This window comes from Manacus candei, unplaced genomic scaffold (assembly GCF_025592945.1).
Source record: "Manacus candei isolate 608988 ecotype Guabito, Panama unplaced genomic scaffold, ASM2559294v1 h1tg000059l, whole genome shotgun sequence".
In the NCBI taxonomy this organism is placed as follows: Eukaryota; Metazoa; Chordata; class Aves; order Passeriformes; family Pipridae; genus Manacus; species Manacus candei.
In genome coordinates, this window is record NW_026138107.1 from 2,710,573 (window position 1) to 2,727,352 (window position 16,780).

General features: G+C 44.6%; 1 protein-coding gene across 3 annotated transcripts in view; it reads right to left on the bottom strand.

Annotated features, from left to right (window-relative positions):
* Window positions 1-16,780, bottom strand: part of SETBP1 (SET binding protein 1) — a 268,832-nt gene that overhangs the window by 130,735 nt on the left and 121,317 nt on the right. For all 3 annotated transcript variants that reach the window (XM_051803665.1, XM_051803666.1, XM_051803664.1), the window contains one exon: window positions 14,702-14,773. In XM_051803665.1, coding sequence (XP_051659625.1) covers window positions 14,702-14,773 — 72 coding nt within the window. The remainder of the gene's footprint in view (window positions 1-14,701; window positions 14,774-16,780) is intronic.

Consider the following 16,780-nt stretch of genomic DNA (forward strand, 5'->3'; position numbering starts at 1 on the left):
TCCTTAATTTTCCCAATTTAGGGTTACTAAACATTTCCCCCGCTAACTCTCTTTGCCACATTTCGCTGACATGAGCCAGCAGCTTGTCTGCTTTGTGTCTATTTGTGGCTGATATGAACTGTGACACGTCCAGAGGATCTTTTACAATTCCTGGTGACGAGGAGGGCCGTGAGCAGCAAAGTGTGTCACATATATTTGTCAGCTGCAAAGCTGAAACCGATAGCAGGGCACGAAGAGTTGATAGCCTCACTTCTAGCTGATACTTCACGTGGCAGATCATGTTTCTGGGGGTTACTTTTCCTGCCCCAGGGACAGCTAGAAACAAGTCCTGCTGCATCCCGGTGAAGATGTGCCTGTGCTGCTCAGGGGACGTTTAGATTGAATATTAAGAAAGATGTCAGCAAGGCTGGTCTGTGCAAAATGCACCATCAGTGGGGTTCTAGAGATGGCAGTAGCTTGTATGGGAGCATGAAAAGGAGGAAAATACATTACTCACATTGAAGGTGAAGCCACCTCTTGGCATCTCATGTAGGAGGACAGAGGAAGTGTCATCCCACCCTCCCCAATCTGGACCTGACTGGCAAGGGAAGGGAATTAAACCAGCTTTTAAAATCCCTGGAAGATATTGCAGCAGTTTACACTCAAGTTGTCAGTCAGGCAGATGCATTCCTTAAATGCCCATGATTAGTGCTCTTCCCCAATTAACAGGAGAAGAACCACAGCTCTCGTGCAAAGTGGCAGTGGAGACACCCATTAATTTCCATGGACTTGAATATAAACACTAATGAAAAACTCCTGTTAACTTTCCAGAGAGACTCCCTCTGAGTGTGCATGTGTCCCTGTGTGCTTTTGCCATCTGGAGAGATACAAGGTCCCTCTTTCTCTCCCTGAGAGAAAAAGCATTCAGCTTCAGAGCCACAATCACCATCAGATTCCAACTGTTCACTCCTTGAGAAGCTGCTTGGCTTCCGAAGAGGGCTTTTTGTGTTCCAAACTTAGCGGCAGAAGGGGAAGGGGAGGATGAACTTTGCATCCAAAATTTAGCTGGGAACAACAGCAGCATCCTCTGTTCCCAAGAAACTTGTCACCTTTTTGGTGAAACCCTGCCCTGTCTGGAAGCACAGATAGTGGGAAGACAACTATCCTGGGCTATGAGATAGGTCCAGGGAAAAGAGAAAACATCAGGAAAAACAGAGAGGGAAGCTCTGCAAATGAACAGTCAGCATAAACAAAGTGTATCAGCCCAGGCAAGAGGCCGAAGCATGACTGCACTAAACAAATCATGGTGGAATCAGCAATTGGCAAAGTAATTGGTGTTATTATAGCTGATGGAAAATTTCTGATGCCGCCCATGTTCGCTTTCGAAACACTACTCAGACATTTAATTGGCTCGGTTCTCATCTAGTTGATTGTTCTTTTTGTCTCTCTGGAGTGTATCAGGCCTGTATCTGCAGACAGAGACTTTCGGATATGCTTCCCTGGCTCTGTCCACCAGCTGTGAGACAGGGAAAGAAACTTCCCACAAACTAAGCAAGTCAAGGGAAATGTGGAGAAAAATGGGTCTGACATGAATCGTTTCAATCTCTGTGTTACCTACTTCTTTTTCAGTTCAACTCTGGCACTACCAAGTCCTATGCTTGCAGCACCTAGAATACTGTGAGTTAAATTCAGGGACAAAAATTGTATGTGGTGATGGCAGCGAAGGGTGGCTTTGGTGCTTCAGTCGCCATATAGGTGAAATTTCTTTCTCTGTCACACACAAATGCTCCTGTAAGCACCCTCTGGCATATTTCTTACAGTATTTCATTGACTCACAGTCTGGTTTGGGCTGGAAGGGACCTTCGAGATCATCTCATTCCTACTCCCTTGCCATGGAGAACACCTTCCATGAGACCAGATTGTTCAGAGAACCATCCACCCTGGCCTTGAACACTGCCAGATAGGGCAATAAAAAGTTAATAATGGCTGAGTGTTTGTGCTCAGAAAGCACTTCTCCTTCAACTTTCTAGACTGTCTTGCCAAAGCATCCTCATCCTGTGATTTCAACCAGATTTCCAGAAAACCAACTGTCCCCTATAAGTCAGTCCTGCACGGACAGAGTAATTTCTGCCAGAGGCATACATGTCTATCCCCAGTGTTTTATAAAAGCCTCACAAAATCATTTATCTGTAGGGAGCAGCCAGATTCTCAAGGTATATGAAGTTGGGCAACGGCGCTTTTTTAAAATTTTCATCAGAAAAAGCAGCTTGGCTTGGTTCTGAGACACAGATTCAGCCCTGGTTTAACCTCCACTCCATTCCCTCGGTCTAGTCTTGGCCCTATAGAGGATGGCCAAGTCTAGGAACAGCAAGCTCTTTCCCTGGTCAGGGGATGTGTCTGTGGGGTGGACAAGGCTCTGGAGGAAGGATGTTATTGCCCACTTCCTTCCTCTACTCCTTGAGTCTGTTGAGAGCTGTATGACCACAGGCTGCCTTCATGGGAAATGCTGAGGTGGCAGCAGCTCTGCAGCCATGTGAAGGGACAGTTCCTTATTTATCAGGGAGTCATTTCTGAGTTCTTCCTGGAAGCAGTGGGAATATTTCTGAATCCACTTGATTGATTTGTTCCTCAGCTGATTTCACTGGGATATGATCCATTTAGATTTACAGTTCGTTTCCAAGGATGAGGGAGCCCACAGAGGCTCATTCATCATATCTTCTGTCACTGCAAATCAAAGGCAGCGCCACGCTGGGAGACTCCCAATGCCAAAGGGAGAGGACATTTGGCAGCATGGCTCCCAGAGATTTCTGGAGCTGCTTAACATCAATCTTCTGGGTTTTTTTTTAAAAGAAAACCACCTTACTGTAAAATGATCTAGCATATGATGTCAAAGGACAAGTCAGAGGATTTGAAGGGACAGGATAGCCCTTCAACAGTGAGTATTGCATGGCCATACCAAAGCATGGCCTCTCCAAGACTGCAGTAAGGCCACCTGTAACACAGCAAAGTAATCTGGGAACACCATGGATTCCCAACTCAGAGGGATGGCTTCAGGACTAAATCCCTGCTCCAGGATTTTCAGAAGCATGCACCCCCCCCCCCCCCCCCCCCGAAGCACAGAGTTGAAGAACAGGACCATTTTAAACAAACAGGTAATTTTCCACCCAAAAAAACTGGCTAATTACAGGTGACTCAGGGCCACAGTCAGCTTTTGCAGAGACTTACAGCATTGCCCTTATGACTCTGGGCGTCTCAAGTCACTGCTGCTGCTGCTGCTGGCAGGCACCAGCACCAGCACAGGACCTGGTGAGTCCTACAGAGGCTCAGAATAAGACTGAATTTGCTCTCAAAGCAAACTTGAGACCAGAAGACAACAAAGAGGAAAGTTCAACACAGAAGAGGTCACCTCTTCGCTTCTCCATGGAAGACTTTCAGAAAATCCCACTAGAAAGAGCCAACAGACAATGGCCAGTGACAAAAATGGAAGGAAAACACAGGCAACATCATGTTATTTGCTTTGTCTACCAAGCTGAGTATTTTCCTTTCCAGTTACCACTTCTGAATGCTTGACCCTGACAGAGAAGAGCAATCCAGTCCCTGAAGAAGCCAATGGGGAGATGTCCACTGCCTTCATGCCTGTTTAGTTGCAAGCCTTTGATTCCCACCCTATATGAAACTACCCACAAGGGGGTAAATCTTCCTGTGGGAGATGCAGTGCCCTCCTGGGATGGGATTTAGAAGACCAAGGTGTACTCCCAGCAGTGCTGCTCTGCAGCCACCACCAAATCACACCACATGGTGTTTTTCCTGTTCTCTCAAACAGGCACAGCGTCATGCCCTGCTTTCTGGGATGATGAGATTTATGTGTGAGAAGTGTGGCACGAAAAAAAAGTTTTGTCACACAAGGCAAACTGAAGCTATACAAGGAAACCAAGGTAAATACCAAGGAAACCAAGTGGGTGCCATTAAAATCCTGACACTGAATGCTAGAAGTGGCTTAAATTTTGCTGCAGTACTCCTGCTGTTCCCTTTTATTATTAAGCGGGGGGAGAAATACTGCCTTGCAGATAAACATTGTGATGTGGTAAATGTTCAGAATTTAATGAAGTCCATTATAACAGATGAAAATGCAGCTTTCATTAGTTTATGAATACCGTATTCATTTTAAATTTTATTTTTTTATTTTTTTAATCCAGAAAGAATGTTTTCCCTAAGCAAGTGCCAAGTAAGAGAGTAAACATCTTCTGCTCATAGACCTTCATCTCTTCCCCAAGGCTGTCTCTCCTGCAAGGGAAAGGCTCTCATCACACCAGCCTTGTCCAAAGTCCTCTTGCAAACCTCTCCCAGTGAGTTGCACCCACCCCTACTAACAGCTGGCCACAGCTGGCTGTGCCAATAAGCTCTGCAGAGCCTTTTCCCACTCCTGCCTGCCTCTGCAGAGTTCTTCAGCTGCCACCTTCACCTTTTATTGTCACACACTCTTTGGGCCAAGAACAATAGTACATTTGCTTTATGATGCCCCAGCTACAACAGGGATTTTATGGACTACCACAACATTATCTCCATAACTGTGGCCACGCTGCTGATTAAGGGGGGTCACATTGGCAGTGAGGAAATCTATAATATCTTTATTTGTTCACAGGAAGGATGCACCAAGAGTTCAGGTTTCTCTCTCCAGCTTCAGAATCTTGGTTCTTTGATCCTGATGACCTCTGAGAATAAAAGGGGAATTTAGATCTTAAATGTGGTTTGGTCACTGGTGTCTCAGTTAACACTACTCATAAAAGGATCATTTGTTCTGTTACACAGGATAAGGTTGAGACCATGGAGTTGAAATAGGAGTAGAATGACAAAAAAACTGTATCTTTTGAGCTAAAAAGGGCCAATCATCAACCATGTAAATAAATGAGTGACTACTGAGTTTTAGTTACAGTCTATTCTGTTGCTCCTTCATGAAGGGGGGTGAAAAGAAATTGTTCTAAGGCTTCAAAGAGACTTTTTTTTTTAATTAGAGAATTACACATCATGGTATTTCAGCACTACAAACACCTGCTGACAGTGTGATTGAAAAACAGGACGTTCTAGAGGCCACAAGAAAATGGGCACAAGAAAGAGAATCCAAGTAAAATATCTGAAGACTGTGGTCCAAGTGTGTTAGTTTTTTTTCTCTGACTTCTAAAAGCGTCACATCCTCAAATTCAAACGAGCAGATGGCTGCCAGAAACACTCTGAAACCAGCAAGCTGCTTGCCTTGGACACATCATTCTGGTGTCTTGGCCTCTTGACTCTCTCATTGATTTTTATTTCATTTGGGTTTGATCCAAGGCAATTGGAGAGGATTTTAAAGTCACCAATGACCTCTGAACTTCGATGATAGCATTTTTGGGCATTTTATCTTAAAAGAGGAGATAAGGGCAGAAATGGCCAGCCACTCACCATCCAATGGAAGAAAAAAAAATGTAATGACATAATTTGTGGTTTCAGTTGAAGCAGCTGAAGTGAGCTGCTGAGTCTGTACAGAGAAGAGGTGATACTGCTGGAGGGAGAAATCTTTTGAAGAGTGTGCAAGCATGCCATCACCTCTTTCTATTGATAGCACACAGCTACAGCTGGTGGCAACTTCAGCTCTACCTCCATGTTCTTGCAAAACAGCAACCCTGGGAAACACTAAGTCTTACCTGCTCTTGGCTGAGTGTCTGAATTTTTATTTCTTACCTCCGAAAGGGTGTAGAAAATGTAATCTTTGATATGAAGTCAGGTCTTATGAATTGCCAGTAGATAAAGAGCCTTGCATTCATTTTCCCTGCAACTCTTACTGTTGTGAGCACTTCAATCCTGACCTTGATTCCTCCAAGTAAGAGATAATACAAATCTCATTCCTCACATAGACTTCCTCACATGTTGTCTTGAGCTTCATCTAGCAGGTGCTAAATGGTTTTTCATGCAGGAGACAAGCTGAAGCTCACTGATGAAGGATAAGGCTGATAAATTTGCTCCTTTGGAGCAAGGGGATGGCGTGGGTAAAGTTCACCCAGAAGACAGAACCAAACTGGTAGCACAGCAGGTCATGGTGACACTGAATCAAGATGGGGCCACCTTCCCCGAGGAGGGGAGCAAGGCACTGCAAAAGGTACCATTTCTCCTGTGGCATCTTCCTAAAACACGTAGAAGAAAAGACTTTCTTCCTCCCTCACTTTGTCAGGGCCTCATGTGGACTCCTTCTAGCTGTCTGAGGCTCCTGCTTTTATGCTTCCATCATTGTCCTGCACCTTTACCCAGCCATGGTGGCATGGTGTGGCCACTCCCCCTCAAATGCCTACTTTTCCTTACCAAGGTTATGCTCTGCTCATATCCAGGTTACTTTCTTCCCATCACTCTTATTGAACTAAAGGCACTTATTAAAGAAATGAGAACATCATATAGTGCAGCTTCTGCTCAAACATAACAGACCAGAACTACAGTATTCCTTTATGAAGGGTTCTGTGACAACTAATTTTGGTGGCACACAGATAAAACACTCATTTAATTTCTCTGGATCCAGTAAAATCTGAAAAGAGCTATAGGAAATCAAGCCTATACCTTGGTTAATGAAATTCTGGGCTGCTTCTGGGAAGACTGACAATTGTTAAAACCAATCTGCCAAACTTTCATTCACAGCTTCATTGCAAAGTCATTACAGACACGACAAAAGCCACCAAACTCACAGAGGTGTGTGTGAACGTACATGTGCCAATGGGGAGCACCACATTTTTCTCCTCCCAAGGCAACCTGGCAGCCTGGAGGGGACAGGAGAACAAGGAACAGATGCTCTTGATGCTGCCAGCAATACTCAGTGTTGCAGAACCCTTTTCTTTTCTTCCCAACTGAGAACTTGAGCCCGAAGTTACCTCCGCAAGCAAACCACTAACGATTCTGGAGAAGGCTGCCAGAGGCCCCAAGCCATCCAGCCACAGCCCATCTCACTTTTCCCACAACATAACAGAATGGCTTGGTCTGGAAGGGACCTTAAAGATCATTTAGTCCAGCCCCCCTACCATGGGCAGGGACACTGTCCAATAGACCAGGTTGCTCCAAGCTCTACCAAACCTGGACTTGAAAATTTCAAGGTGTGAGCCAGCCACAGCTTCTCTGGGCAACTTGTGCCAGTACCTCACCACCCTCACAGCCAAAAATTCTTTCTCAGTATCCCATCTAACTCTGCCCTCTGGTAGTTTGGAGCCAATCCCCCTTGTCCTATTCCTCCATCCCTTGTCCCACGTCCCTCTCCAGCTCTCCTGGAGCCTCTTCAGGCACTGGAAGGAGCTCTGAGGTCTTCCCAGAGCCTTCTCTTCCCCAGGCTGAGCAACCCCAGCCCTCTCAGCCTGTCACCATAGGGAAGCCCTCCAGCCCTCTCAGCATCATTGTGGCACATCAGGGCACTGATTATTTTGTCCAGCCAGGCTGTGTGCTGCATCCTTCGAGATGGATACCGGAGCTGATATTGATTCATTTTACTGGTGTTCTTTGCAGCTGGTTTGCTGCACCCAGAAACCACACAGGGCTGAAATGAAACTATAGCACCCTCTCTGCAGGTCACCTGTGCCCAGCTACCCTCATGTTGGTATTTGTGTTCATTATGATACAGGAAAGGAGGATGTGCAGGAAACATTGCTCCCTGGGAAATAGTGATTTACTCTGCAAGGAAAAGGCAGGGTGCAGGCAAGTAATGCCTGCAAGGTTTGATGCCTTGATTTCTGTCATGTGGATCAATATTAATAGCAATATTGTATTTCCAGGGCATACTCAGCTGGCAGAGATATTGATTATTTGGTATGTAGCAGTTCATTTATACTTGAGAGAAAACTGGGACACTGAAACAATAAATGTGCAGCTGTTAACAAGCAACTCAGGACATTGAGTTTCAGTGACACAACTGGGATATCACTTCCTTTGTCTAAAATGGAACATCTTTAACATGTCAGAAATATAATTTACTTATATGACTTACTGAAATACCTGGAGAAAATACCTTTTTCCCTAAAACCTGCAGATTTAGGTCATGTTTTCAAATATGTGCCAAGTCCAATCAATAATTTCATCCCTACTGTGACCAAACACTTGAGGTACTCTTCAAGGGAAAATGTTTTTTTTTTATATGTTTTAACAAGTATTATATCAGATCACCTTGTGCATGAGCAGATTTCAATGAAAGAAAAGATAATGAAACACTGGTTACATTACAGTTTGGTTACAGTGGTTCAGTCAAAACTTATTTTTTTCAGTGAGGTGTTTAATTCAGTGTGAGAAAGAGTAGATACCTGTATCAATATATATCAATATATTAGTATATTTAGATAGGGTGGACTCAAAATAAAGCCTTCTCTATCAAGCAGAGGGTTTACCTTTACTTGAAAGACATAATGCTGTATCCTTCCATGAGCTGCTTTTTTATATATAAGTCTACAATTGCCTCCTATGGACAGATTTAACTATCAATGACCACACCAATGAAAAGAAATTATACAGGACACCAACCTTATGACTGGAACTCTTTGACAAGGAACCTCCCTACAGTGAAGGAGAAAGAAATGTTTTCTATGAAGAAAAATAATGGGTGGCACTCGCTGTTGCGGGAAAGAACACCTCAGTGACTTAATAATCTTTTTGTTTGAGTTCAAAGAGGCTGGGGAGGTGACTAGTAAATATGCAGGAAATGTACCTGTACTACACATTGCCTTTTGGAGGATAATCTAGCCTTTTCACTGCTATCAGCATGTTGCACCCTGTAGGCTTAGCTGCCTTAGCAACTGTTTATGATTTGGAGAGGTCAGGACCACGGGAGGCTGAATCTGCTTCTGATGGTGGCTCCCCTCTCCCACTGCTGACAAACGGAGTTTAGAAGGAGTCCAGTTTCTCAGTTGGGCCTGAGCCTCTTCAGCCACTAGTAAGTTAGATGTGCCCAGAAATATTTCCAGGCATTGAGGCCAACTGGCACAGAGTGTTTTGTACCTCTGCTCCCGACCATGTCTAACTTCCCTAATGCAGCAGCTAAATGCAGACAGCTCACTGGGATGAACCCTGAGCCATGCTTAAGAATGATTTAGGAGCTTGCTAGTTGTCGTGGACCAAATGTGTGCTGAGGACTGGCCCAGTACTTTGAGTATGCCCAGTTACAATCCCGTGAACATTCCCAAACACTGTTTAACTTGCTTTCGGCAGATGCAGCCTAAGACACTGGTATGACAAACGTCCTTCTTGCACTTTTCCTGCTCAAGATCACTTCTTTCCAGCCTGGAGAAGGGGACTGTATGGCTCTAAATTTGGTTACAGCAATAATCCTTTTGCTGGTTCATGAAATCACTCTGACTCAATAAGAAACCAGTTTACTGCTGTCTGCAATCTAAGAATATTTGCAAGGAACCAGATGTTGTGTGTTTAAAATGAAAAAAAAAATTGTTATGCATGGACAGATTAACCTCATAAACAAATTACTGTTCTCCTTATCCCACTGCACACCACTGTCATCTGTCTGATATTACATCTTCAGTGTTTGCAACTTTAAGCTGCACACCCCCCGAAAATCATCCCACCTCAAGTATTTGCCGTGTGCTCCAACCACGCTACATTGGCATGCTGGGTTTGTCTGGGGCAGTTTACTTTCTTCACAGTGGTTGGTATGGGGCTGTGTTTTGGATTCGTGCTGAACATGGGGATGATAATGCAGAGATGTTTTTGTTGTTGCCGAGCAGGGCTCACACAGAGACAAGGCCTTTCCTGGTTTTCCTACTGCCGCACTGGTGATGAGGTTGGGGGTGCATCAGAGGTTGAGAGGAGGCACAGGCAGGACAGGTGACCAAAACTGAGCAAAGGGATATTGCAGACCATATGAAAATATATAAACTGGGGAGAAGAAGGAGAGAGGAGATGTTTGGAGTGATGGTGAGTAATCTTTACGTGCGAAGGGGCTCTGCTCTCCTGGGGGTGGCTGAACAACTGTCTGCCCATGGGAAGCAGTGAATTAATTCTTTGGTTTGCTTTTCTTGTGTGCACAGCACTTGTTTTCCTTATTAAGCTGTCTTCATCTCAACCTATGAGTTTTCTCACTTTTACCCTTCTGATTCTCACCCTTCTGATTCTCTCCCTGATCCCTCTGGTGGGGGAGTGAGTGAGTGGCTGTGTGGAGCTTGGCTGCTGATTGGGGTTAAACCATGACAATTGGGATACCTCTAGATGTCCTATAAACTTCTGTGCTGACCTGCCAAAGGCAAAGCAAGTCTCCTTTCACGGGTTTCTCTGAGCTACAACTAGCTGAACGAAAGCTTTTTGAGAAGACTTTATTATATCAGGGCAGGGGCCATTTGGTAGAAGGTGGAGCAGGGTGAATGCAACCCCAAACCAAGAAGGAAGACCTTGGTATGGTGTCACCCAAATCTGGGCACCCTCCTACACCCCACAGGGACTCAAGCACTACAAGGCAGAGGAGGGAGGCAGGGGAAACATTCTGTGCCTACACTCTCTTCATCACACACACCACAAAGACTTCTTGGTGAAAAGGTCTCAAAGCTGCCTTCAGAAGCTCTTACTTTGATATGGGAGCTGTTCAGAGGAACTCATCCCTTTGAATGGTTTAGATCATGACACTTCCAACACTCAGCCTTGAGCATCACCTGTGCAGCAACTGTCTCATGGTTTGCAGAAGGAGCTTGGGAGGGAGCTCCTTGTCATAGTGAGCTGCTTATATTTCAGCAATGTCACTTTCTCAGTGGCACCAAGGCTGCCATCCACCTTTAGCAGTGCCTGCTTTCCTAAGGAAAAGATGATGGAGACTTGTGTCAACCAGCTGGTGTCACCTGCCAGCTCCCAGCTGGACAACCTGTGGCCCTGGCAGCAGCAACTCTAAGGACCATGGGGGCTCACAGTCCCGATGTCTCGTGGTGGCTCCCGGACTCAGGAAGTTATAATGCCAGGAGGATGGTGGATGACTTCATGCCAGCAGAATCTAATACCTTGTGATCCTATGATCTAGTGCAAAAGGCAGGAGGAGTGGGAAGCCCAGCAGGCACCTGATTGAAGAGGCTGGGGGAGGTAAGAGGAGACAGCATCCTGCTGTGCATTTCTTCCACCTCCATGACCTTCTTATTTTCAAAGAGTTTCCATAGGGTTGTGGTAGCTATTGTTCTCCAGACCTGGTGCACCAGCATCCCCACTACACTGGCAGCAGTTTGTGATTCACACACTGCCAGCCCTTCTCCTTCTTCATGTCAGTAAAATGAGCAGCTTGTTTGGCTTCAAGAGGAAGCAAAATGTGTGCAACTTGGACACCCCTATGCTAACCATGTACAGGGTGATGATGCTGCATACTCTACAACCATCAGGGCCTTCCTGGGCATGTGATCATGCTCAGACAGACCCAGATACATGTACACTGAATTCCACAAAGCACGTGCCTCTCCTTCCTTCCTTCCTTCCAAAACTGATCACAGCAGCCTGGTCAAACTTTGGCAAAACCGTTATTGGTGTGCAGAGTCAGCAATAAATGAGCAATTATGTATGTTCAGTTTTCAAGGAGGCTGCAGATTTGTCTTGGCCGTTAAGACAAAAAGGACGCTAATGAAAAACTACAGCAAAGTTTAAGTAGTAATTTTGCACAAGCAGGCAGGTAACATCAATGTAAAAGTCATTCTTGTTTTTTCTGCTTGGCTCTGTAAAAAGAGAAATACTGGCAAGGCTGTGCATTTTTTGAAACCTGCATTATTTTTTTCCCTAAAAAGGGTTGAAATAGGCTTAAGCATTACTGTTATTATCTCTAAAATGACAGAGACATTTCCATGTGAGTTTCCATTCACAGATATCTATATTTACAATGTGCACACCTTCAGTTCAGGGACTGCAGGTCCCCTGTGGTCCAAGGACTCAAGGTTCATTTTGTGTAGCTTATTCTGACAAAATGGGGTTATTAGTATTAGGAAATAATGCAAGGTCACCCACAGCCTTGATAGGAAAAGGAGGGTAGGAGAATATTAGAGAGAAACTGTAAGCTGTAACATCCAGCTGCAGTTGGCAAACCTGAGTGCATTTGGAGTGCCTGCACCAGTGTTTCATTCCCCTGCTTCCAATTGATTGCCCTAGCCTAGTGATTAACCACCTGAATACACCCGAGAAGGATATTCACAAAAGGATCTCATGATAAAAAGGCTATTCCTGGCCCTCTTTCCATCACATCATAATCTGTCCACTAATATGGCTTGAGATCTCAGCTGATCAAAAGGTCATAAGATGCTATTGCTAAGTATCACTGTCTCTGTTCAGCCGACGGCATTTTTACTCCATTCAGCAGTCAGAGGAATGCAACAGCAAAGCCTTCAAATCTGTTTGTATAATAGATGAAGTCTTCTCTATATGGCATTTATCATCCTTCAGGGAATGACACCTGATAAATAAATCTCTAGTTCCCAGTAAATTTAAATAAAACAAAGGCAAATCATATCACTGCACACTGTAAATATGAAACTGCAGAGAACATAAGGGTTCCCAATCTCTCACCATCTCCTTTGCTGCAAAAGCTATGAAGTGCTGACCACCCTCAAATTCTACCAAAATCAAGGGAGCCCAAATCTCTGTATACATTACAAAAAGCATGATGATAACACAGAAGGGACTAAAAGATACATCAGTCATTTAGTCTGATGAAACGGTAAAAATTAATTGTTTTTCATGTTAGCAAACACCCCAAAACAAATAAAGGGGGTTTTTAGCATATCAGTAGGAATAACTGAGTGAAAAGGGGGGGGAGGGGGAACCCAATAAATGGGGGAATGTGTTTCCCAGGGAGTAACACTAGGGGGGACAATTTTCAAACATCCTGGAATGAATAAATACTAAACCACATCCTACCCAACACCACCACTCTGTCCAGCACTGCTGTACTGCAGTGTGCCAGTGGCTACTGGTCCATATGACACCAGCCATGGCCTCCAGTGCCAACTGCAGCCACTTCTCTGGCCATCCTGCTTCCAAACCATTCAACCTGGGCAGAGATCGCTGCCCAAAACAGCAGGAGGAGAGGGAATCACTGCCAAGAGCCACTTGCTACCTGAAGCCTTTGTCTAGTGGATCTGCAGAGGTAGTCCCTGTGGGCACCACCATTGAAAAAGGCGCTGCTTTGTGTCCCCAGCACACCTGAGGTGTTGTCACAACCAAATTAAACCCCTCAGCATTTCCCACACAATCCTCCCACTCCTTGGCTTTACAGACCTCTGTACCTGAACCAACAGACAGTTTCTTTAACTACAACTGGCAGTCATTTTGCTCCTCTCCATGCTTTCAAAGCTGAGAGCCATCAAAGATTAGCAGGAAAAAATCATGACTATTTTTCCCTAAGAAGCAGCACTGGTAATAGGCTTCAGGAAAAATCCTCCTAAATGCAAGTGATAAGCGTAGACTGTGTGAAGGCTGACAGGTCTGATTATAATTATCACTGCGAGGGGACTAACACTAACCTCCCTTCTGGAAGGCAATGACAATTCCTGGAAGGGAACATGCAAGTGAATTATCATAAACAAAATCAGTGCGAGTAGAGTTGTCTTTCACTGGGAAACTAAAGATCCAGATTTGGGGATGAAAAAAAAAACTTACCAAACCAAATACATCTTGAACATTCCTTAAAGTTTATCCCTTAAATAACACTTAATCATACATTGAAGTTTTGCTGACTTCAGGATGATGGGAGTAAAAGAATCAAGAGGGCCACATGAAGCATGAGTGGAGTCATGCATGCAAGAAGTGTTTGGAAATAAGGGATATATTCTGAAACTATACTTAAAGAACATATCCTGCATCATAAAAATGAACAAGGAATCCAAGGGAGGATGTTGGTCCAGACTGAGCTAAATATTCAAAACTAAGATAAAACTCAGGCAGCCTTTCACCAACCTTTCCCCCTTCCTCACATCCTAGCAGGAAGAAACCCAGACAGAAGCAATACAGAGCTCTTCAAATTGCTTCTGTCCACTGAATTCCTAAAATTGCATCTATACAGTAACTGAAATACAGCAGCATCAGCTTTCAGCAGGGTTGTGAGGCAGAGAGGACAGGTAGTATTCCTTCAAGATCATCCTGCCCTGACCTCTGTGCTTTCTCTGACAACATTGCATTTTTCCTAGTCTGCAGATTGGTTTTGCATTTCTCACTCCATTTCCATTGGAGACTTGGAAATAGAGAAGCTTGGGCAATCTGGAATAAAAGTAGCACTACGACCAGCTTTTTCTGCCTGAACACAGGGCAAGAGATATTGTCTTCTTAATAGTGGGCTGTAACTGCAGAGGAGATGAAGAGAAGAGCCTCAGAGTCAAAGGCAGTTCTAAGAGTTTCATTCTCATTCTATCTCAATGGAGTGAAGCAAATAAATTGTGCAAGGAGACATATGGAAACTCAGTACGCAAATGGCCTATTTAAGGCTCCTACTTCCTAATTAGGTCCTGGTGTCAGGAGGTTGGTAACAATTATTCACACATAGATCATTTGGACACAATACAAACTGTTCTAAAATCCAAACCATCGTAACGGCACGAATTAAAAAGAAACCTTATTCAGCTTGATCTTTTTAGACTCCTTTGCTTAGGGCTTGGACTATTACTTTCTGTGCTATGCATACTTACATTTTGTGTCTAACACTGCAAAAATGCATCTGGAAGGGGAAAAGGAATAAACAAAAAGCATCAGGGCCATAACCCCTTGTTCTTACCTTGTTCACAGATTTCGTCACTGGACTCTGCACAGGGAACCCACACTCTCTTCCCAAATTCTTCATCTGACTCTGTGGTGTTTCCCAAAGCAAAAAGAAAAGACAAAACCTTGATTATTGGGATGACTGTGTAGAAGGTGGTCACAAGCCCATAGACTTTTGCTCTGCCCTTTCAGTTTCTTTACAGCCTTCAGTATGGCCACCACCATGTGCCAGCCCCCAGAGCTGGGGCTCACTCTCAGCCCTGCAGAGTTCTGGAAGGTCCCCCAAGCTTTCCCTTACCCCACACAGATGTGTAGGTTTCTCCTCCCAAGCGCCCCCAAGTATTGGCACAATGAGTGTTGATGTCAGGGAGAGATACCACGGATTCCTTTGACAACCCCTGTTAGAAAGGCTTGGGAAGAGCAGGAAGGTGTCACAAGATGTCAAGCTGCCTGTTTTGTATAGGAGCTAAAGTAAGGAGCTGAAGCCAAGGATTACCACATTGGAAAACCATTTAAAACAGGGTAAGTGCTTGTGATTCAACATCATGACTGCAACCAATCTGCTCTGCCCTGTGCTTTGGTACTTCTGGTATGAAAATTAGGTCTTCCTCTCCTTCCTCCATTCCCACTTCTCCTCTTTGTCCACCTCTCCAGCCCTTCACACAAAGGTGAAATATTTTACATTTTCACCTGTGGTGATGCAGATCAGAGAGTGTTTTTTTTTGCTTTGCTTTGCACTGATTTTGCCAAAGGCATCCTTTCAAGCATCAGCCTGTGCAAAGATAATAGGTGACACAATTCTCTGTAACTGGAATCAGCAACAAATCAGCCATCTGCCACTCCAGGGGGCTGAGATTAACCCAGCTACTGGACCGTGACTGCAAAGCATTTGCACATTTAGATTACAGAAATATGAGGTTTCCGGTCCAAAAAAATAAGACCGGGAGTGGGGAAGGTGTGGAAGATAGCCTTGGAAGAGCTCTGCAGATTAACCCTTCCAGACACAAGTAATCTCATAACAACTCCAAGCAAACAGTATTTCTCGTTATAAAGTGTTAAAAGGGTGAAGGATTTGAAGGAAACAACTTTATATACGAGACATCATGTTTCAGGAGAATACATCCAATGACGCCTCCTTTATACAGGGAGAAATAAATACAAAAGCATTCAAGTGCCTTGTCACTGCCTTCCCTCCTTGGGAAGTATGACCAAGCTGCCCAGATGGCTTACTTGACCACTTGGAAAGTACAAGAGCAGCATTTTTGCCCCAAAGCTCCCCTACTCTCAAGATACCAAGAGAATGAAAGAGGTCTGAATTCTGAAGTAACAAGGTTTAGGAAGGTCTCTTCATCTGTTGCTCCCAGTTCACTTTCTTGAATAACAAACACTACATTGCTACTCTGTGCATATGGATGCTGTGATTCCACATTAATACTTGTCCATATCTTTGGGATCCTCTCTGTGAACCCAATGGGAATTGCTGTTTGGTAACTCATGTATCAAGAGCTTTAAATCAGTAGTAAACACAAGCTGCTTCCACATGTAAAAGCATGAACAATGGTCTGTACAGTCGCATGGTGGGTCAGGACAACACCAGGGTCTCCTCTGGTCCCTTTGATGTGGGTTGTAATCTCCACTCCTGCCACTTGCTCTTGTAGGTTAGAATCCCATGGATCCTTGAGATTACCATCCTTAGGGATCGCAGGTTAAAAAGAGCAGGTTGTGCCCAGAGGAAGATGAGTAGCCACAGACAAAAATACCAGCAAGAACGTCTGGAAAATTCTGGAATATCTCACCTACAAGGAGAGATTGAGAACAATGGAATTGTTCAGTCTGGAGAAGACAAGACTCCAGGGAGACCTTGAGCACCTGCCAGTACCTAAAGAGGCTAAAGGAGAGCTGAGGAGGGACTTCGGACAAGGGCCTGGGGTGACAGGACAAGGTGACAGGACAAGGACTGCCAGAGGCAGTGTTAGATGGCATACTGGGAAGGAGTGAGGGTGGTGAGGTCCTGGCACAGGTTGCCCAGAGAAGCTGTTGCTGCCCCATCCCTAGAGGTGTCCAAGACCAGGTTGGATGGGGCTTGGAGCAACCT